Source organism: Anarrhichthys ocellatus, unplaced genomic scaffold, assembly GCF_004355925.1.
Source record: "Anarrhichthys ocellatus isolate YVR2014 unplaced genomic scaffold, GSC_Weel_1.0 scaffold27, whole genome shotgun sequence".
In the NCBI taxonomy this organism is placed as follows: Eukaryota; Metazoa; Chordata; class Actinopteri; order Perciformes; family Anarhichadidae; genus Anarrhichthys; species Anarrhichthys ocellatus.
Window position 1 is genome coordinate 2034849 of NW_022280057.1, and position 23012 is coordinate 2057860.

General features: G+C 40.9%; 3 protein-coding genes across 8 annotated transcripts; 1 reads left to right on the forward strand and 2 right to left on the reverse strand.

The window, feature by feature from the left end:
- Nucleotides 1-506: 506 nt before the first annotated feature.
- nkap (NFKB activating protein) lies at nt 507-3708 on the reverse strand. Of its 2 annotated transcripts, none has more exons than XM_031862935.1 (8): nt 3154-3708; nt 2343-2423; nt 2143-2207; nt 1965-2054; nt 1803-1845; nt 1510-1725; nt 1006-1155; nt 507-909 (listed from the first exon to the last, which is right to left on the reverse strand). In XM_031862935.1, the coding sequence occupies exons 1-8, from the start codon at nt 3579-3581 to the stop codon at nt 735-737; spliced, it is 1248 nt and encodes a 415-aa protein (XP_031718795.1). In that variant the 5' UTR covers nt 3582-3708; the 3' UTR covers nt 507-734. The 2 variants fall into 2 exon arrangements, with proteins under 2 accessions (XP_031718795.1, XP_031718793.1); XM_031862933.1 differs by having other exon boundaries at nt 1965-2057.
- Nucleotides 3709-4766: 1058 nt separating this feature from the next.
- zbtb33 (zinc finger and BTB domain containing 33) lies at nt 4767-9977 on the forward strand. Of its 2 annotated transcripts, none has more exons than XM_031862785.1 (2): nt 4767-5197; nt 6577-9977. In XM_031862785.1, the coding sequence occupies exons 1-2, from the start codon at nt 4888-4890 to the stop codon at nt 8469-8471; spliced, it is 2205 nt and encodes a 734-aa protein (XP_031718645.1). In that variant the 5' UTR covers nt 4767-4887; the 3' UTR covers nt 8472-9977. The 2 variants fall into 2 exon arrangements, with proteins under 2 accessions (XP_031718645.1, XP_031718646.1); XM_031862786.1 differs by lacking the exon at nt 4767-5197 and adding an exon at nt 5258-5591.
- A 733-nt stretch (nt 9978-10710) lies between these two features.
- On the reverse strand, nt 10711-21406 carry tmem255a (transmembrane protein 255A). 4 transcript variants are annotated; one of them, XM_031862787.1, is made up of 11 exons: nt 21225-21406; nt 20931-21029; nt 17193-17335; nt 16720-16782; nt 15031-15120; nt 13886-13951; nt 13639-13727; nt 13393-13464; nt 12899-13067; nt 12572-12721; nt 10711-12001 (listed from the first exon to the last, which is right to left on the reverse strand). In XM_031862787.1, the coding sequence occupies exons 1-11, from the start codon at nt 21316-21318 to the stop codon at nt 11858-11860; spliced, it is 1179 nt and encodes a 392-aa protein (XP_031718647.1). In that variant the 5' UTR covers nt 21319-21406; the 3' UTR covers nt 10711-11857. The 4 variants fall into 4 exon arrangements, with proteins under 4 accessions (XP_031718647.1, XP_031718648.1, XP_031718650.1 ...); XM_031862788.1 differs by having other exon boundaries at nt 12899-13061; nt 21225-21405; XM_031862790.1 differs by lacking the exon at nt 13393-13464 and having other exon boundaries at nt 12899-13061.
- Between the last annotated feature and the right edge of the window lie 1606 nt (nt 21407-23012).

Genomic DNA, 23012 nt, shown 5'->3' on the forward strand with positions numbered 1-23012 from the left:
CAGTATCTATGAGCTCCAGTGAACTGGTTAGAACAGGACAGAGAACATGTACTTTACCAATTTAACCAGCAGAAATATTTACAGTAGCAGCTCTGCTGAACACGAACAATCAAAGCTTTGTATAACTTAAAGATTGCTCTAATTCATTGCTGCTGAAACTGTTTAAGGAGTTCAAAGAAAAATCAGATGTCACAAATCTTTCTATACAAAAATGACGTTTTTCATTCATTTTTAAAAATCTTTGCTGATGTACCTTCCTCCAACTCCTTCAATCTATCTTTAAGAAATACAAAATCAGGCTGTAGATGCTTTATTTGCTCTTTAAAATTCTTATTTTTTTTTATATACTCTGCTTTCTTTTGTACTTTTTATGTCTGAAACATCTGCTGCTGCTGTCTTGGCCAGGACACTCTTGAAAAGGAGCTTTTTAATCTCAATGAGGCCTTTACTAGTTAAATACATTTTCAAATAAATGAAATCAAATAAAAAAATATGAAATCCACAACTTGATAATGAAAATGTATTTACCGTTCTGATCAGGAGAAACATTTACAAGTTAAGGTTGAACAATTGAAAGGAAAGACTCTCCAGTGAGTAAATATAAAACAACAGAACAGAGTCTCGCACTCATTTCTTTAAAAGTAAAATCCTCCCACCACACTGTACATTCAACTCAAACTGAATGTGGTTAGAATGAAACATTAATACCCCTCCTGTCTCTACAAATGAGATGTTCACTTCTCCTCCTTGCCCTTGGTTTTCCTGTACACCATCTCCCTGAAGCTGGACAGGATCTTGCTCTCTCTCTTCCTCCTCTCCTCCTGGTTGAAGGAAGCCAGAGCTCTCTTCTCGTCTGCACTGTAGATCTGGTTCTCCTTTCTCAGACGCACAGCCTCCATACGACGATGTCTGCGGGGGTTACATCGGAAACTCGTCAGTATCACAGTAATGATCTGAAAGGATCTCATCACAGAGTTAGTCGTCCTACTTAGAAATATCACCGACCTGCTGCCGCTCATCACGTAGCCGGACTTCTCGAAGTTTGCGATCTCGTCGCTGGTGAGACCGATCTCACCTCTTCTCGGGATACGTTTTCCCGCTTTCACGTACTCCGCCATCGCAGCACCCTCACCCGGCAACAGCGCGTGACCAAAACTGGAAGAACAGAAAACGAGGCGAGTCATGAATTTGGAAAAAATAATAAAAGCAGAACAAAATATTTAATGTTCTCTGATTCTGAAAAAAGTATAAATACCCCTGCTAGTAATATTACAAAGGCAACTCCTTCGGCTGCAAATGACCAATGATTTTTTTATGTATTCATCTTATTGCGGATTATTTTCTTGAACTGTTTTGCTGTTTGTGTTGCTTTTAGCTAAATGATGAACACTTGATCGCGTCCCTTTTATCCTGCTGAAACATAACAGGAAGTCGTCCTGCTTTTACTTTGGAAATTCTAATCCTAAAAGATGTTAAGAGCTTTAGTTACATGACGTCAGACCGACTTACTCCAAAGGTCTGTCGTCCTGCGACATGTCGTGTGTGAGCGGCGCTTCGGGGCCGACCACGTTTTCGTCCATGCAGGTCTTCTCCACCCACATCACTCCGTTGGGATCCCCCTCCTCTTCCTCTCCTTCCTCTCCTTCCTCCCCTGACTCTTCACTGCTCGAGTTGCTGGACTCCTTCCGACTCTTCTTTGCCTTCTTCTTCTTGGACTTCTTTGACCTAAAAGGAAACAAGAGAAGTTTGGTTAATCAAAATGTCACTTTTCTGTGTGAATGAAGCTGCATATTAGCACATACTTCTTGCTCTTCTTTTTCTTCTTCTTTTTCTTTATTTCTTCTTCTGAAAGACAAAAAAAAGGATAAAAATCAATGAAAGATAAGAAATATGAAATATATTTCAGCTGATATAACTCACTAAAAAGACTTGAATTCATATAATTATGATATTCATAATCTTACCATTTGAATCTGATTCCAGCTCGCTGTCCTCGGAATGCTTTTTGTTCTTTTTTTTCTTGGATTTCTTCTTCTTCTTCTTCTTTTTCTTTTCTTCTGTGAATAACAGAAGTGTTTGTAAATTCAAACGACATAACAATATCAATGTAATATTCATTCACGTTCAAACACTGTGCTGTACCTTCTGAGCTGGATTCTGAACTGCTGTTTTTCTCGTCTTCTTCGACTGGTGTGAATTCATCAGAGCTGGTGCAGAACAAAGACAGAAATGTGAGCTTTCATCCTCTGTAACTACAGAGCCGGATAATCAAAAATAAGATAAACATGTGTGGTGCTTCTGAAAAACCACGTGTTGCTTTGGAGGTGCGATTGTTGACTTACTCCGGCTCTTTAACTCTCGGTGAATATCCCCAAACTTCAGGACAACCTACCTCACCGATCCTCTCTCTCTCTTGCAGACGCCTGTAACAGAAAGACAGATGCAGAAGTCTGAAGAAACAACTTGTTATGTTTCACACTGTAGGTGTTACGTTATTTTGTAGGATCCGCTGTAGAGATGTTGGAAAATAGCTGCATTAATATTGCGATAATGATTTCAACAAGTTAGTCGTATCTTTTAAACTGTTTCTGGATAGTTTAGCAGGCAAAATATCTTGGTTTACTGAATTGAAACCTTGAAATCAATTAATATTCCAAAAGTATATTATTGATTTTATAACTGCAGTTGATATTGTATCAAAGAGTTGTAATGTAGTCATACAAATAGATCAATTCATGTCTAATAGGCTGAATCTGACTCTTTAAATACTCTTTCCCAGGAAAGGTCTTCTTAAAAACAATGATTTGTTTTTGCATTGAATATGTTGGAAAAGCTTTTTACTATTATCAAGTTGAGGTATTTGATTTAGATTGTTTTAACAAAAAAAACTGAAAGAAAACAATTCATGAGCCTTAACCTCTTAACTAGATTAAGGAAATATTTGAAAAATATTGTGATTTTAATGATGTTAAAGTCCCTGAATCACAGATTGGGGGCCTGGATTGTTTAAAAGATATTTATTTATGAGGCAGGGTATGTTTTAATCTGTCTTCTAGTCATAGAGATGCAACATTGAGTTCTGGAGTGACCCTTCAATGAAACTGGATCGATATAATGATCATTCGCTGTAATATTAGTGTTTTCATTGTTTACCTGGCAATAAAAGCATCTTGTCTCTGTCTCTGAGCGTCGTCTCTTTGCTGCTCGTAGTAATATTCATCTTTGAAGCTTCCGTGTTTTCCAGAAGCGTCCCGCTGCTCGGACCAGTGGTTGTAGCCACCGCTGTTGTTGTTGTTGTTGGTGGTGGTGCTGTTGTGTCGCTCCCTGGACCTGGACCGGGACCGAGACCCTATCCGGATCCGTCTGATGTTCCTCGCCTCGCGGAACCGGCGGTCCCGTTCCTCGTGTTCCTTCTCCCTGTTGCGCGGCTTCGGGAGTTTGGGCCCGAAGCTGTACGGAGACAGGCTCCGCTCGCGGCTGCCGCTGCGGTGGCGGCTGCGGGAGCGAGTCCTGGGTCTCCGGGCACGAGGACTCCGGGGCGCCGCGCCGCCGTCAGAGTTCGAGCCATCCGACTTTGGCATGTCTACTGACCGCTTTAAACTCTCACACACTAGAGATAAAAAAATATATTTAAAAATAGTTAGTATTTAGAGAGAGAAAAGAAAAATTAACACGCGTCCATGTTTTCTGTGATACGCAAGAAAAGCGTCCAACAACAGGAAGTCTTCTTCTTCTTCTTTTTTGAGGTTTATTGGCGAATGGCAAGAAATGAATTGGTGCGTTACCGCCACCAACTGGTAAGGAGTGTAGATCAGGCTGTCTACTACTAAAATGAAATAAAATGAAATAAAATGAAATAAAATGAAATGAAATGAAATGAAATGAAATGAAATGAAATGAAATAAATTAAAATAAAATAAAATAACTGGCTCATATTTTCTTACTATTATTAGTTAGTCTACGATATTGAAATAATACTTGATAACATTCACTTTTTGAGTTATTTTGCAGAATATCCACTACATCAAACATCTTGCCGAGGTCTCAAATGAGCTGCCCTCTTTCCTGCTCATGTTTCTGACCGTCCTCCTCTTTTCTGTGTTAATGGCAAATTGTAAGTAAATGCAGCATTATCGCATGAGCTCTCGGCTCATGTTCTTCCCATCAGTCCAGTATCTTTGAGAAAAGTGAGGATGTGTCATCATTCCCAGTGTTTCTTCTGAATACTTGAATACCTCACAGCATATTCTTAATGCTTGCAACTGGATTCTAGTTTTTTTAAAACCATACATGCAGCTGAATCAAACACAATACAACTGTAATCCAGGACTGACCTAATTAAAGATGTATAAATGCTCCTCAAAGTAACTTTATCAGTCCCCCACATAGTGCTAAGTATCTCATAATTTTCAAAACTTTTTACATTTATCGTCTATTTTATCAATGTGATTTTTCCATGTGACCGTCTCATCCAGCCCTAATTGAAATGCTTTCACTATATTTACTCCTTGGTCATAATATTTTTTCTTATCTTTTTCCTTGAAAAAAATTAAGTTTCCGACTTTCTTTATTTATTTTTAAAAGCAATTGTCATGAAAAAGAACTGAGTTTTGTCTCCATGAATCACGTGATCTAGCATTTTGAACTTCCGTTGACGCGACTCTATTGACGAATCTGGCAGTGTGCGACCTCCCGCGAGATACATGACGAAGATTTCGGTGGGCAGGCACAACACCGGAAGTTCAAGTCAATGTGGTCTGTGGACTTTTAACTGAGCAACCAGCAACTCCACGGTATACAGTAGTTTGGGATGCTACACAACAACACCGGTTCTCTCTGTAAAGTAATCCGTGTGTTTTGTAACATCAGAGACGGGCCAGAAGCAAGATGTCTTCTAATACCGTTAAACTGGAAAGAACCGTGAAGCCGGTGTGCAAGAAACTTGAAGATGCACTGGCAATGGAGTTCTTTTTCACGGAGTTGAATGCGACCGCTACGTGCCTCATTTGCAAGCAGAAAGTACTGTTTACGGGGTTAAATATGAAGCGGCATTACATCGCAAAACACGCGGGAAAGTATGATAGATATAAGGGAAGGAGCAGGAAGACCACGTCCGATGAGCTTCATGCAGAATTCAACAGCTCCATCGGGACGTCAGCAAGAGAACCTGAATCTGTGCCTAAAGAGATCGCTCCAGGTATTATGCTCTTAATTAATGTATGTAGAGATCGTCGCAGTAAACTTTTATTTTGAAGGGAATGAACCGGTAGTTATCTAAACCCGGCGCGTAAACAGTTACACGTTAACTTAACCGCTTTCTGCTGAATTAACGGCACGATTTCATTGTGGTTTTAACACTAACATGAATCAAATTATGTATTGTTATTGTAGGTCTTGTAATGATATTACGGTTTAAATGTGTGCTTGATAATCCTACACGACGGCGACTCCTTGTGGCTGCTCCATCAATGAGGCTGTAGCTCAGTCGGCAGGGTGTTGTGTGTTGTTAGCCATTGTCTGTAGCCAGCTACGATACTACAGTCGGTGTCGGTGGTCCTGCTCAGTCCTGTCAGCAAACATCAGGGTTGCAGGTAAAACAGAAGTAGTTGTATGTGCAGCTGTTTAACGTAAACAGATCTCACGCATCCGTCGTAGTGTTGTGTTTGAAGCTAGCATGCTAACAAGATGCTAAACAGCAGGCCGCGCTGCCCGCTCCTCATGAAAGAGGAAGTGAGGAGGAAACTCAGCTAGTTACCTTTGTTAGCTTGCCCGTTACGATGTTTGAATATCAGATCGATTGCGTTAATACTGTTTTAATTAAAGTAGCAAACGTCCCCGTTAAAGCCTATTAAACGTAGTTATGCACGTGTGCAATGTCACGCGAGACTAAGCTCAAAGCTAGTTACTACAACTTTGTTAAACTGAGGTGTGACGTTAGCTAACGTGTGGTTAAGGTAACGTTATTGTTTTTGTTGTCTGACTAAATTATGATGCCTAAGATTAGCACGACTACAACACTGATGTTGAAGTGCATACTGTGACTGTTCCTGTTTGCATTAAAGACTAAAACACGGCCTTTCCGAGAACTTTAAATGATCTTTTCTGCAAATAAATACGTGCATATTTATTGTAATCGGGGGAATATGTTGACTGACACGTTATTAGCCATTTCTGCTCCATAGTATAGCCTAAAAGTATAACAATCACAAAGCTTGTCCACCAGAGCACTTCAAAAATGTACTTTTAAGTATCGAAAATGACATCAAAGATCTTCTATTGATAAATTAAACATACCCTGCAGTATAATGCATTATAAATACAACAGCATCTCAAACTAGAGCCAAGATGACCATATATCAACACCTCCTTAAGACGATTTCCACAAAAACAAACATACCACAGTGTTGTATAAACAAAAGAAAACAAAGTCAGATGGTTTCAGGACATCCTTGAACAAACTGTCCTGATTGTTCACCTTTTGAATGCTTGCATGTCACCATAATGTCATTTTCTGCCCTTTCTTGTGGATTGATAAATTAATCATTTATTCTTTGATTTTTTTTTTTCTCTCTACAGCCATGCCGAGTCTAAAGCTGATCTCTGCGACCGACACACAGTATGCCGTGTCTGTGCTGAAGTCGATGAACGAGCAGCGGAATCACGGGTTATTTTGTGACGTCACCATTATCATACAGGACAGGAAATTCAGAGCTCACAAAACCATCCTGTCTGCTTCGAGTACGTATTTCCACCAGCTCTTCAGTGTAGCCGGACAAGTGATCGAGTTAAACTTCATCAGAGCGGAAATTTTTGAGGAGATTCTCAATTACATTTACAGCTCCAAGATTTTCCGCGTCCGCTCCGACATGCTCGAGGAGCTCATCAATGCTGGACAGATACTGGGAGTCAAGTTCATTGCAAACTTGGGGACACCGTTGTCACAAGTTAAGGGTCTGCCTGGTTTGTCAAAGGAGACGGAGAGCAAAAGTGGCACACCCGCAGAGATGATGCCCATCATCGCAGAGTCTTTCTCCATATCTGCCGAGGAATTCAATCAGACGAGCAAGCCGGCGGGCAACGACTCGGACTCGGACGGTGATGTTATGTTTGTCTCACAAACGGATGCTCAAACCAGAGCGGCCAATCAGAAAGCCAAATCTGGTGACCCCATCGATGTGGATACAGCTGATTCAGGAAAGGCAGCATCAAAGCAAAATGAAGAATCAAATCATACAGTAGCAAAAGAGAAAGCCAGCGCCCCCTTGAAAACAAGTCCTGTAAAGCCTCCGATCATCAGTGGTCCGATCATCAGTGGTCCGATCCCCAGCGGTCCCAACAGCAGCCCTCTGCACAGTCCAGACAGCAGCTCCAATAACTCGGCGTCCCCGGCCAGAGTTTCCTCAGGAAGTGCCCCAACAACGCCAGCCAGGTCGAGCAATGTCACCCCCGAGCCCTCGAGTGCCTCTCAGTCCTCGGAAAACAGCGATATAATGGGAGTCCACAAGAAGCAGGTCTCTGCTTCCTCTCAGCAAGGGGATTTCAAATTAAAGCTCCTAGATTTGACTGAAGGCCAAGCAAATCAAACGAACAGTCCCAAATCGGCCATAGCAGCAAAAAAGACAGTGACACTCAATACAACCACAGAGATTGATTCGATTTCCTCAGGCTGTAAAGTGTATGCAAATATTGGAGAAAACACATACGACATTGTCCCGGTGAAGGAAGATCCAGGCGAAGGGGGATCTAAAGTCAATAGAGGGAAGAGGGCGTTTATGGCGACGCCTTTGAAACCGTTCGATAAAATACCCACCTCACCGCTGGGCGGCCCAAACAAGAAAAAGGCCAAAATGGAGCTCGAGGACCACTATGAGCTCATCATGGACGGGAAGACGTTCTTCGTGTGCGTCGTCTGCAAGCGCCCCTACGTTTGTCTGACGAGTCTCCGTCGTCACTTCAACACCCACTCGTGGGAAAAGAAGTATCCGTGTCGCCACTGCAACAAGGTCTTTGCACTGGCCGAGTACAGAACTAAACATGAAATCCACCACACGGGAGAGCGGAGGTACCAGTGCTTGGTGTGCAATGAAATGTTCATGAACTACCAGTTGCTGTCCACCCACTGCAAGCAAGCCCACAACCAGGATCCCAGCGGGAGGAAAGAGAAAGACGAGACGGACAACAACTTGTACCGACTCCTGCCGTGTAAAACGGTGCAGATGAAGCCGTACTCGTGGAGCACGGACGGGCAGGGGGTCCCCGTCATATCGGAGGATGGCAGCGTGCATCACATAACCGCCGTTGGCGAAGACGTCCACTCCTCCACTCAGAGCAGGATGTTGAACTGGGACGACATCTTTGTCGAGCCCGACGCTCACATGCCGCCCAACGCTCGCGCCCGACCAGCGTCAACCGTTAACAGCATTCCACAGGGAGCCACGGAGTTTGACTTTGTTATACCAGAGACCTACTGAGCAGCACGAGCTGCTCCATTACCTGTGCCTTTTTGGTGCCCCACCCGCCTATTTCCTCCTTGGTTCCATGTCAACAATATTCTTCTGTAATTCTTAAGTGTCGGCTTCCTTTCAATGACATTTTTAAGGTGTAATATTGTACTAAACTTGGTGAATAATGTCTCTGAGTCTGCCGGAGCAAGCTGGAGATTGATTGAATTTCTTCAACTTGAGTTGAACGGAGACGGAAGGAATAGTTGCAGGATGACAGCGCAATATGACCAGACCTTTAATCATGTTCCTCTGCTTGTGTAATAACATGATCTTTTTGTATCATTGGAACAAATGATAGTCACGTTAGAAAAAACATATAGCAGTGGTTCCCACGCAGTAAGAGGGTGAAGGAACAAATCCATGCAAGAAGTCTCACTAGCTGTAATAAACGGTTAAGTCATGTATATTTAATTTTTCACTGTATGTGGGAAGTTATATCTATACAAACTTTACTTTTATCATCTTACACATTCAGGCCGATACGCGACATTAGACCTGTGTATGCAACCGGTCCTACGCATTTAGGAGCTTTGCCTATTTAGGAATGTGAAACATCAGCAGATGATTTTTGTAACGAGGCAACCTTTTGTTCACAGGATACATTATAATGCGTTTTGTGGTTTCAACAGATCTGTATAAAATTCAGGATATGATCCATAGTCGAATGAATCTATCGTTACCGGATCATGAACTTAGTTTAACACAAGGCGTTGATGAACTGATCATTGCTTGTTCCAATGTGAGACTATTTTAAGCCTCATTCTGTTCAAGAGAATGTTTATTATGATTGGAAATATATTTTTTCATTGTGTGATTGTTGGCGATTCCACATCTGGGTGTTGTGGAAGGGAAGATATACAATGGTTATTTAATTTTTCAGTGGTTTGAAGTTTTGGCTTTCTTTTTTGTTGATTAAACCTGTTTTTATTTTCATTCACTTGTACATTTTTGTTTCCTGTGCTTAACATGTTTCCTTTACTTTTAATATATATTTCAATGCCAAAATCCTTCATAGAGTAGGCTAGAGACTAGCATAAGTGTGATGATAGGATTGACATAAATTGAGGATTATTTCAAAGCACTCGGTGTCGGATCAGGCAGAAGATTTGTCTGTAATATTCTTACTTTTTTACTCGTTTTTTCCATTGTATCAACAATGTAGTGATTGGTCAGTATGAGTAAAAAAACAAACAAGTAGTGCTAACATGGGAATCTATTCTGTGTCATTCAATAAAATCATGCAAGATTTGTTTTTTAATTAACAGATTAACATTGGTGTCTAATGTACAGTATATTTGTATTAACCCCACTTTCTTTTTAAGTGTTTCACATGTATTTATTAGGTTTATAGCGGTATACAACATGAAATAGTTATTAAATACTCTGTTCTGTTGGCATCTAACTAAATGTTCTTTTTCTGTCAATTGGCAACAATTCCCTGATGGTAAATAAATTATTCTTTTACTATTTTTACTTAATTGTCTTGCACCAACAGCATTTAAATATCTGTCATTTTAATTACTGTGTTGTGATGATGTGAGATGAACACAACGAACGAACTTAATTGCATTGCCTCTCGCAAAGTCTGGAAAAAATGCACAAGATCAGAAGCTGGTGTAAGAGTTGAACTCACTAGTGTAATAAGACATATACATATTTATATTTTTGCTAAGTGAAATAGCTAAACTCAGTTTAATCGTCCTGGTTTCACTGAGGAAATGTAGCCTTAGTGGCTCTGTGAGGCGGTGCTTTGAGCTAATATGCTGATGTTGGCAGGGTTTATGTTTACCACCATCACCATATTTACTTAGCAAGTTAGCATGCTAACATTTGCTAATTGGCACTACATAATTCGTTTTTCAGGTAATTGATCATAAACTTCAACATTTGACGAGATGATGGACATGTAGAAAGTTACAGGGTCACCAAAGTTACTACTTTCCTCTTTAGAGGGGGACATGCACATCTACACCAAACGTCGTGGCAATCCTTCAAACTGATGAGGATTTTTCATCATACCAAAAAATGTCGACCTCATTACCTCATGATGGCGCTACAGGAAAAGCTGGGATCACTGAGGTCTGTAGGGATCATCCTCTGGGCACTATGAATGTCGGCAGAGTTTCATGGCTACCTGTAGCTGTTGAAATGTTTCAGTCTGGATCAAAGCGACCGTGGTGTTGCTACCTTGAATAAGAAGAAACTCTTTGAATTACACAAAACATTTTTTAATGGCAAGACAAAGGAACTGACAATCAGCCCCTGAGAATGTGTTTAAATCATGAAAAGCAGTGATTAAAGCTGACAGAGACCTGTCTCATGGACTAAGTTGACTCTTCTTCTCTCTTCCTCAGTGAACAACAGTCCCTTTGACTCTTCATTATCTCCCATCTCATGTCAGTGAATCCAGCACTGACTGTCCACACTCGGCCTGACAGAGACAACACTTTTAAACTCATAGATGTGACATTACGACTACTTACAAAGAGAGATAGATATATGTTTACCTTCTTGGCAGCTTTTAGTTAAAAGACAATAAATAGGGTTTGAAGTACAACTTAACTTAACCGTCCTTCCTCAACATCTACTGCAGAATAACTTATTTCTTCATAAACGTTGCTCTGCAAAGTGCACCACACATTGATCAAGATATTTTGGAACATAAACTGAAGAGTTGATAAATAGATACCATGATCTGTTCGGATACCTTAGTCTTAACTGCTCAAGGAGCATCTGTATACCATACTGCTGTACATACATTACGAGCATGTAATACCTCCATTACTGTCTACTTTGCTACCAAACGGCGAAAGAAAGTGCTTTGGCCGACAACTACAGTTTTTAATTTTCGATCCCACATGAAGGTCGTGACTGTGAGCATCAGTCCAGATCCAAACTGCAAACAGTGAGGACGTCATCCTCTTTGCCGCTCGAGGCATGAAGTATTTACAATATGAACTAAAGAGAAGTAAATTTAAAGCATGAGCTGGAGGAGAGTTTTGGAGTTTTCGCACAGAATAAGTCCAGGAGACCAAGAGCTGCAGCGCTGGAAGCATTAAGGCAGATAAATGTGTAAACAGTCGTGGCTTTGATCCGGTTGTCTCTCGATGTGTAGATGCACACAAACACACACACAGTGCAGGCATGAGTGTGAGTGGTGCCCAGGGAGACAAACACTCAGTGTTTTGGGCTGAACTCAAAGTGAGTGTGATCCGTGGTCGTCCTCCTCTTCCTCACCACCTTTCCTTCAACACAGTTCTCAAAGATTGTGAGGAAAAGCTCGGAGGAACAGTGCATTCGGAGTCTAAAAACACCCGACAACGTTTCAGGCGCCGTCTTTGCTTGAAGCCGCATCATGGGCTGTACGGTGGAGGCTTGTCGTCAGGATGGTTGTGAGGAGGAGAGTAGCGCGGAGGGATCATAGTGGGCCACAGGTGGCTGGCTCCAGACTGGGAGTCGTCTGAGAGACCTGAGGAGTCGGGGAACAGGCAGGAGCCCTGCAGGCGAGACAAAACAGTTATCAGAATGATCTGTTTACGACTTTGGCTTCTGAATAGTCAATTCATCACTTATTTTATCCCCCTAAGGGATAAGAACACAGAGTACATTAATATACAAATAGAATGCACAAAGTGCACAATTTCAATTTAAGGATATTAAGAATTTGGTCCCTGAATGGGTTTATTCTCTCAGGTCATCTTCCTCAAAGAGTTTAGAGAGATGGCAGAGGTTGTGAAAGAGTCGTTATATCAGTTAGTTTGGGTTTATCTTAATCTGAAAGTGCTTTCTTTATCAGCTGTTTTAATTTTGCTGCAGACATTTACCACCCTATTTAGAAGATTTTTATGTTGACAGTGAGAAAAGAAAACCAAGAGATTAATAGAAAGTGTAAGAAGATACTATTGACTGCAGGCATTGAAACGTTCGAGTTAATCCGGCAGTTAAATGCCATTTCACATCATAATATTGCCTGATCACTTTCACGTACATTTCGTTCGTCAAAAAACATAATTTTGAATGAGACACTTGAGCTGAACTAGACGTCACTGATTTAATTGGCCCCTTACCTGCAGGTCGTATGCAGTGTAAGGCGGCAGGCAGGGGGCAGTGTTGTAATATGAGTTGTTGATGGTGGTGGTGGCTGGAGGAGGCTGTGGGTGGACTGGAGCTGTGATGGCCTCTGGTTCAGATGTACTCTCTGAGGCAGCAGAGGGAATCTGACAAGGACATGAAGAATATTGATCAGTTTCTATAAATTCAAACACCAGAGAATTAGAATTGCTTTACTCAGCTCATACTGACAAAGCCACAATTATTTCAAAACATTCAGCAGTATTTAAGCCCAGCTGTCCGACGGTGTCTTCTCTTCTTTGCTGGTTAACAAATGTACCCACCAGGTCTTTGAAGCCTCCCAGCACTGCCGCAGTAATGATGCCCAGAAAGAGGGCGATGATGTTGAGGATTGTAGCGGACCACAGCAGGTGATAGAGGTGCACCACGTCCTGGCAGCTCTTCACGTCGGTGTATTCGTGGTAGCCTCCCATCATCTCTACACGGCTAGACCAGTGGGTGGGACAGAGAGGGAGACGGCATACAGTCAAGCTACAAAGGTCACTGATTAAGTTTTTACTTCTTGTATTCAGGACACAATAAAGGAAAAACATAAGGTTTTGATTTATAGAGATATATGAGTCTATGACGAGCTAGTGACACAGAGGACATGGACGAGGGTTTGGACACAAAAAGGACATGCAGAGAGGAAATGGCACCCTAAAAACACATTTCTATAGTGAGTTACATCACAAAGACTCCACACAATTACTTTAGTCATCACTTATGAGTTGATCATTACATCGCCAATATGGTTCTAGAAAAAAAAGGGACCTACTTCCAAATCATGGATGATTTTCTAAACTTTTTCAAAACATCTTTATTCTGAAGTCCCATAAGAGGATGTTCTCTGAAACAAAGGTTAAAAGAAAAGAAACAGTCTTGTTCTAATACAATCAACATAGCAGTGCAGAACAAGCTCCCACAAAAATGGCACAGTCAAAAAATCCAAACAATCAAAAGTAGCACAGCAAAGTAAGCAGCCACTGATTCAGAGGTTTGTCTGTTTTCTCAGCGTACTCACTTCCCGCAGGTGTAGAGGTCGCAGCAGTAACAGGTGTTGCCCTTTACGCGCAGGTTACAAGATATCCGCGATGACGTCTGACAGGACACCTGACGGTGAAAAATGATTTCAAATAAGTTGTCCTTTTTACTTTGGGTCAGATTCTGGCTCCTAACAATGTCCCCATACAATTTCAGGGCTAACACATACACTGAGGATGAAATGAATAGTATTTCTGTCAACAGATAGAGTAAATAAAATTTCTTACATCACGTTCAGGTGAAGTGTCACTAGAGTGATACTCACAGCGGCCAGCATACAGAGGCCTGAGGTCCTGCAGTACAATAAACTTTTTTTTTATAGATTTCACAGCACAATTCATCGCTGGTCTACTTACGAACCAAACTCAACTAGAAGAAGCAGAAGCAAAGAGACAAGAGCTTGTATGTGATGAGAGCTGCATTATTAATGACAGCAAAACTTCATCGATCAAAACCTCATAGACAGCTGGAAAGCAAGGCTGAATTATTAACTGGGTAAAGACCACTGGGGACACGGAAATTCAGGTTCATTGTGTCAGTTAGTTTGTGATAATTTCATTAATTATTAATTCATTGCTAGGTGCCTCAAACAAACACCTGTGAAGGGTCAGAAACTTTACCCGTGAATAGGACACATTTGACTGGATGCAAGCACTTTAGAAGTAGATCGTGATTATAGCACATAACAAAAAGGATGATTGTGGTTATAATGCGCTTAATTGTGTAGCCCTATATTTGATGTATATTTGGGGCAAAGCGAGAAAGAATTTTGTTCTTCGGCACCAAAAACGTGATTCAGTTCGTGAAAATGTAGATAAATGTAAGAGTTAGAAAAAAGACAATGTAAAGCATCTGACAACATTACATCATCTCTTCAGTCTGTCACGGCATCATACTCCTAGTTCTCTTTATTCAATAGCGCGCCAGCAGCCTCTTTGGAGTTCAGTGCACAAAAAAACTGTGTGAAAAGAAATGTTCCATTTCACTGACGCTACTGGCAAATGAAAACCTGCTAATAGTGCTGATCTCACTTTTTACCCAGCCATAACTGATTTTAGCATAATTGTTTTCAAGAGTGCATTAGTGGTTATTTATTATCGTTTTAAGTACTTCGCGTCATGGAGAATCTGCCTCTACCACATTATATATTTGTCTCGCTGAGACGGGGGCAGCAGCTGCTATAGACGGCCACATGTGAGCAAAGGCCTTGCAGAAGGGCATTCGTTTTACTGTATGTCTAATGCAGACAGAGTATATTAAGCTTTAATGGGGATGGCATTGATTCATCAGCTTGTTATAAGTCAGGGCATAAGTTTTCATATTCATAATTTATCAGTTTGGTTAAATACATAGAAGCCTCAGTGATACTTACAATATGCCTCGCAGCAAACACTCCATCGACAATAGCACAGCAGAAGGCGGCCACCACTCCGAAACTAATGAAGACCATGGATGCCACTAACTGTGAAGGAAAACATCAGCTTCATCACTCTTTATCACTGTGTAATGATTTTGAAACTATAAACTCAACTTAAACAGCAACAACGTTAATTGCTTCCTCTCAGCACTTTTGTATTGGGTTACGTTTTCATCACTAATGTGTATCATCATGCAGTACTATACTTATGAATGGAATAGGATGAGGGTGGCGGGGGCTGTCATGGTCCCGTCATGTTCTTCATGGCTGGCACGATGCCCCCCCACACACACACACACACACACATACAGTACACTCCTCAATGAAAGACAGCGTGTGTTCAGTTACACATCACACCACTCTGTCTGCAGCCAGCCCAGCTCGCAGGAGGGAGGCAGTGCAGGTGACACAACGGATCAAACAGCTAGAGGTAACAGGGATTTATGCCGTGCAAAGACTTCTATGATGCTAACATGAATGCATCCAGCAGCATTTGATTTAAAACGACGGCATTTTTAACAACACATGTTTAGGATTTGAGTTGAGACGTGTTGATTGTTGGTCAGGCTTATCGTTTTTAAAGGCCCAGACAGCTTATTTGATTGGTTTCTTACTCTAAACGATGTGGCCCTCCATCAACGCACTATTTTCTGCCAAACTAAGAACATTAAAAGAGTTTCTGTATTTGTGTTTTTTTACTCTGTGCTCTTCTCGCTGGATTGAAGTGGATGAGACCCAACTGTAAATCACATCAACGAGGCAACATTTGAATTAAAGTCTGATGACAGTTGTGGGATCGTTTGCTCATGCTGCAAGACCTCTGTCAACCAAATCAGATCAAACCACTCCCACACAGTTCTGATGAGTGTTAAACTCTGAATAAATAATCCCTAAAGATGTTTGTCCAAACATAAACTAAACCCAGTCATTGTTTTGTCCAAGCAACAGTTCAAAATCCAAATATATTTAATTAACTATCATAAAACACCTGTCTAGATGTGAATTGTTGGCATTTCTGCTCAAAAATGAATAAAGCGATTGATCGCTTATCAAAATAGTCAATTCATTTTTTGTAGGTCAACTACTGAAAATGTAAGTCCTGTGTGCCTCTAATTCCCCAAACCACAACACAAATCATCGGATTTGATTGTGTGTCATAACATTTTATGGGAAACATTTTAGGTGCAGCGTGGCGTAACATGCCATAGCTCAATCATTTGTGGGATTACAGCCCTCCAAACCTTGCTGAGTTATGTGAAAAGGTGTCACGGTACAAACACATTCTTCATTGCAACCCTGACAGTCCCTGCCCGGCACCTCCCACCTGCTCCCCTACTCTGCAGTTTCCTTCCCCACATTCCAGTGTAGACATCGGTCCTCCTCAACTTACACCCTACTTCTATTTCTGGCTGCATGTCCCTCAAAGCCCAGGATACTTTCTCCGATACACAAACCTCATCAGGCGAAGTGGGACTCACAGTCTGGGTCAGGTCTGCTCTTTCTGTTGTTACTTAAATAAAATAATCAGGCCTGTAGGCTGTCGTAAGGTCATTGGGGCTGATACACAGTTAAATGTTTTCTGTGAGGGAGACACCAAGCACTTAAAGTGATCTCAATGCAAAGAGGTAATATAAATCCTCTTACCATCTGCCTCTTGTTCTCTATCAAATGAGCACCGATAATTCCCAGAAAAGAGCCAAAGCCCAGCTGAAAAAAAAAGAAAAAAGCTGTTAGGGCATTGATCTCATTTGATTATAAAGCAGTTAGATAAAACTTCTGTCATGCCTTGAGGGAAGAATTTCAGCGTGTTTACTCTCTAATAAACCATCAACTGCTGCTTTCCTCGTCACTCTTTAATTGAAGCAGAATGCTAAAAGCCGAGTATTGGGAAGAAAACACATTTATGGACTGAGATACTTTGCCTCACTCAGCCCCTAATGACAGTGATGCTGAATAATGAATGTGGGGAAAATTCAACCCTCAGAGACCTTCAGTAATTAGTTTCAGCAGGAGAGGGAAGAGCTGGCTGGAAAGACTCTCACTTCACTCACACCTCACTCATTATGAACTCTGACAGGCCTGCCTGCTGTGGCATGCAGGTGTGAACGTGCACTCACAATGACTCCTGGGTAATAGCCGCCCACTGTGATGTTCTGCGTCCTGGTAGTCGCTGCCAGGCCAAAGATGAGGATGAGCACGGATACGATGAGCAGCAACACCAACACTATTATGGATTTCCTCTTCCTCCTCTTAAAGGAACCTGTGAGACGACAAATGAGAGAGCCTTACTGCTGTGACGTGGGCAGTAATGTGATGGGAAATCAGAGGATGAGGCTGCAACTAAAATCCACCACAAGCATTGATGCAATGGGAATTTCACTCCTGTAAAATTTGCCTAAAACGCCTATCGACCGCGTACCCAAAGTAAACTGACAGCTCTTATTGAACCATTGGGAGTACATGTATGGTTTTAGTCTCTATTGAACGGCAACACTCTGAAGTTTCTTCACAATCAGTCAGAATCACTGTAAGTGCTACTAGCATTGAGCTATGCAGTTTTCAGCACACTGAAAGAGAAGGATTTTATTTCCGCCTAGATTTGTTTTGGCCAACAGATGGCAGCAGTTATCTATGGCTGGGACTTACGACCCGGAAAACACAATCCTATGTCAGCATGGACTCATGGTACCTGGTATAAGTTAGAATTTGATAACAATACAACAGAAAATTAATATTTTTCGTGGTTTACTAAGAGTACAGCCGCGTAAAAACGCATTTGGAGGTTCGCGTCACCACGTCAAAATGCATATACTATGTGTCAGAAATTTGAACTATAGTTTACTTATGTCAACGTATGGTTAACTATATCATATTTAACCATTGTCAACTTTCACAGATTCTTGAAAATTCTTATGAATCAGACTTTGGTCTTGATAATCTGTCTCACGTACCTCAGTCACGGTTTCAATTTCAGTTTTGAAAACGTTCCCAGCATTCAATCTGATAAATCTGCATATCCCTGGCTTCGTAATTTCATTGGCTATGTGGAGCCTGAGTTTGAACTGGATCTGTTGCGATTGGCTCGAGCTATACCCAAAGAAGAGAGGTGGGCATTGTCTTTCAAAGCGGACTCTCGTTGGCTGTTCCAGACTGTTGCCTGGCTATAGAAGCTCCTATTGGGTCGAATGAGGTGTCAATCTAACCGGCGGAATGTAGGCTCCATTTTGCGATGAAAATCTCCGCTATGTTGACATGGAAAGTGAAATTATGCCCGAAATATGATCGCGAGTTATCATATCTGCTGGCTAATTTGAAATGATGCAACAGCCCCCCATGGGTCTTTATGGACGTACTAATGTGTTTTGGACTAAATATTTTACTGGATTCGATCGAGTGGACCCTTAGCCACCTAGCAAGACCGTTTTTGCTGGACTAGCATGCATGAGGGGGACGTTATGAATCATAATCGGTGAGTCAGGGCGATATTTTATCGGCTATTTTTGGAGTGCTTGTTTGACAGAGACTACCTGCTGTTGTTGTTGTATCTTGAAATGGTTTGCATAAATCGAATTACAAGAACCGTAGCTTTCTAATGAGATATCACATTAATACTCATCGTTACAGGGCAGCTGTGTACATAACACAAATATGCCGTTAACACTCTGACGGCCCGCCCGCGGGCCGTCAGAGTGAGATGAAGAGACTCAGGAGTGGACTCCAGTTTCTCTTTCACATTACGTACATTGAGTGGCCAATTATGTTGCAGTATTTAGCTCTGAAAATGACAATGGCTTCTTATATTGCTCATGATAGAAAAAAAAAACAACAACTTACAACAAAATAAACAATCTTTACTTGACATATTCACACTGTATATGTTACTTTTTTTGAAAGGCTCAAATTAGGGTGACTATTTTACAGCCAACTGATACTATATGATGCAGGTATGCCAGGTAAGCCTATACTGTATAGTTAGTTGTTATTCTGGTACCAATTGAATTAACTGTGTTGGCATTACAACAAATATTGTTAAGAACTTGGCTTAGTGATGTCATAGTGCGACAGGACAGACGGGACGACATTCAACACAAGATACTAATAATACAACCATCATTTATATCGGAACATATTAAAATACACAACAAAATATGTGAACAGTTTGCAATTCAGAAGTCATATAACTTAAACATATTAACAATATGCACAAATGAAATACAAAGACAACCATTGATTAAAAACTAAGTGCCAGAGGTTTACAACATTCACTCCGATTTAAAACAGACTCGTCTTGCAAAGAGCTGCTGGCTGAAAATGATTTCTAAGAAGATTCAGGGCCTTTTGGTTCAGTCCAACGTTTTTTCTTTAACTATTTAGTTTAATGCATTTGTTTCAGCAGTAGTCAGACTGACTACTGCTACTCCATCTATTTTTTACCTCTTTCTGTTTTATTTATCCTGCGGTGTTCAAAAAGCTCATCTCAACATCGTCAGACTAATAGATCATCGACGTCACCTCTATGTTCTGTTTTATCAATGTTTGGAAACAGAGAGTTGGTAAGTCACATCACAGATGTCACTGCTACTAAAGTATGATGCTCCAACCTAAAGATCAATAAGAAGTCACTACACTGAGCAGGGAACGCAAATGCTCTCTGTTAAGTTTTCTCACCATGATGCCTGCACAACAACAGATTAATGACCGAGGAATATATCGAGAATTATATTATAATAACAATTATATTGTGATGATACTACATTTCGTCTGGGAGTATGTTCATTGTAATTCTGTATTGTAGATTTTTGTTATTTCCTGGTCTCAGATGCTAAATTACAGCTAATTGAAACAATGCACGTTGATGTTTTGCATCACTGAAATTAATAATACATGTCTCTGGTTTTAGCTAGCTTTCAGGCCAAACATCATATGAAATGACAACAATTTTGCCACTTAACATATTATCTGATTGTTGATATAAGGTTGAAGCGATAACATTGTTGATACATTTGATTTAATCAACGTCCTTTGGCTCTAACTCAAATTCATACATGGCTAAAGACATATTAACTATACTCTATAACTAAGTATGGGTACAGTTATTAGATTTAAGATTACTTATGTTTAACGTTACTCAAAATTCTATTACAAGTATCATAGATCCAACAATGGTCAGTGTGACATAACCATCCCTATATGATTACACCACCAACCTATCTATGCCTTTCCAGTCCAGTGATGCTGCATGCTTCATTCTCCAAAATTGCCTTTAAATGAATATGAAGTCTAAAGCAAACTCACATGAATGCTTCTACCATCAACTGTGTAGATTGGGTACTACAATTAACAAGCCAGTACCATCTAGTGAGAACAACCTGTTATGGGCAGCACTAAAATGCACAAAATATATTCACAGATTTTCCCCCTACACAAAAAGACCCCTTTATTCATGTTATCATCATGGCAGCAGAACGGCCATCCTGCATTGATCTGTGTGTGTCAGGCAGTTAACCATCAGAGCCAAACATCCAGGCTCCTGTGGTTACTCAACGTCGCTGCGCCTGCAGTGACGCGCTGCAGGCCTGGACCAGCAGAAAAAAACAGTCTGGAGATCAACGAGTGATTTTGTCTGCTTTAGTGAGGAAACAAAACATACCGTTGGTGTTTTTAACCGACCAAAATAAGAGGGAGTGGTGTAATTATTAACCTTTGTGTGTAGGAGCAATTACAATAATGCTGTCGGAGCGTAATACAATCCAAACCAGTAAAACCAGCATATTATTTAATTGATCAAACCTGCTGCAGACAAGCCGTTGACCTTGCACACACACACACACGCACACACACGCACACCTACCTACCTATGCTTGTTTCAGAGAGGGTCAGTCTGCTGGATTGAAGGCTCTGAGCAGGAGGCATGCTGGCTGGAGGATGTTTAACGCAGTCCGCTGGACAATCCTCTTGCAAATTACACAAATAAAAACAACAAAAATAATCACGACTCAACGTTATTGGCTATTCCGCTATATATTTTAGAGATAGCTGTGAACAATCGGGAGCAAACGGTGTCTTGGCTTGCTGTGTGGCATTCTCTGACAACCGCCCTCCGTCCTCGCCCAGCCCGTGTTCGTCACACATCCCCGCGGCTTTGATACCTAGCTCTGTCGGTCTCCGTCCTCGCGGTGTGTCGGTGTCGGACGGTGGGTCGATGCTGCTGCTGCTGGCTGTGTGTGCGCATGTCAAACACATAGCGTTACTCAAAAAAACAACTGTACTCGTCTCTTACAGACGTTACTACTTGAACTTGTTTCAAAGCAAGTGTAACGAAATGTTTAACGGTCAGAGTAATACCAGCACAGTCTCCTCATACCTTCTCTACACAACGAACATCCACCGAAATTCAAGTATTCCGGCATTTTAAAGATAATTAACGCTGGAAAATGTCAGTGCTGTAACGCCACTTTAACGGTTAACGTCAACGTTGCAAGCTACAAGGTGAATACTTGAGATAACGTTAATTGAACAATTCGAATAATGGGTTTGGGATTTAAAAGAAGGTAGTAGGCTACAGTTGTAGTGTTTTGCTTGTAATTAGGAAAATAGAAGTAATGTGAATAAAGTAAAAAATAAAAAGTCACTGAGAGAGGTAAATGTAACGGTTACTAGCATTCATGAGTGTCTCTCACTGAAAGCAGGGGTAAAAAAGTTAATGTGAGAGCTTGTTATACATCACATGGAGTCAAATAAATAATTATAGGTTTAAAATATTTTATACTGCAGTGTATGTAGCTTACATTTGATTTGGTTTGGGAGAAAGTACAAGTTGGAGGTGGCACAGGTCAGGACCATATTCAGGCCGAGCATCGAGCGCCATCATGCGTTAGACACACAACACAACAAGAGCTATCAGACATTCAATGAACAGCAGGTGAATTATGCAACAACGTGACACATGCTGCCTTCACGTACTTCGTTCGTTAGGGCGTAATGTTCTGAACACGATTTTTTTTGTACACAATTCCATCTGGTCTGAAATAAAAAGGATCCCATACGTTTTGTTTTATATCTTACATTTTACTTTAAGTAAGCTATGAAGGTTGACAGCATTGAGGAAATCCAAGTCAGATATGATACTGGAAATGCACAGCAATCACATTTATCAGAGGTAAAATAATCATGACATTTGGGGTTTTACCAATGACAAAAAAGAATTCAGGCCCTAATATTATCTAGACCCTCATATAGGGAAAATAACATTGCAGAACATGTTATGCAATGTATTTTATTTTTTATAATCATTTAACTAATTGAAAATACAGAATTTAGTTAACTGAACAAATATAATGTAAAAAAAGTACATAGCCTATTTGCATACTTTTTGAGGGGGTTGCAATTACCCTGACAGACTTGGACACATAACCTCAGAATTTCTAAAATCCTGGCTACTCTGCACAGGCACACAGAGCAACTTTTGCTTGAAATACAATTGTAGTTATAAACCTACATCCTTACACCATATCATGTTGCGTAAATGGCAACCCAAATTGTTTTGGGTGTTCAGGCTGACTATTAGCGTGACTAAAGGGCTGCTGATTAGATAACACACTGTACAGCAGTGCTCTGGAGCAAGCCACCGGAACTTCCCAAATTGCTCCATTGTTAAATCAAATTACCATACATCAAATCTGTTGGATGTTTTCATGAACATGAACACGGGACTGATCTACAAAATCTGTGGCCAGGTCATATTCCAGTAAAGAAAAATACATCCACAGATAGAATATGGGTTGCAGCAGCTCATTTGTACCCGGGGGCCCTCTGGTTGGTCATGGAGCTTGCCCTGCACCATTGCATGTATAGCCTATAATCCCTTGTAGGAACAATGCATTGAATATGTAGCCTGCAGTTAAAGGTAAGAAGCAATCAAGACACTTTTAAATGCA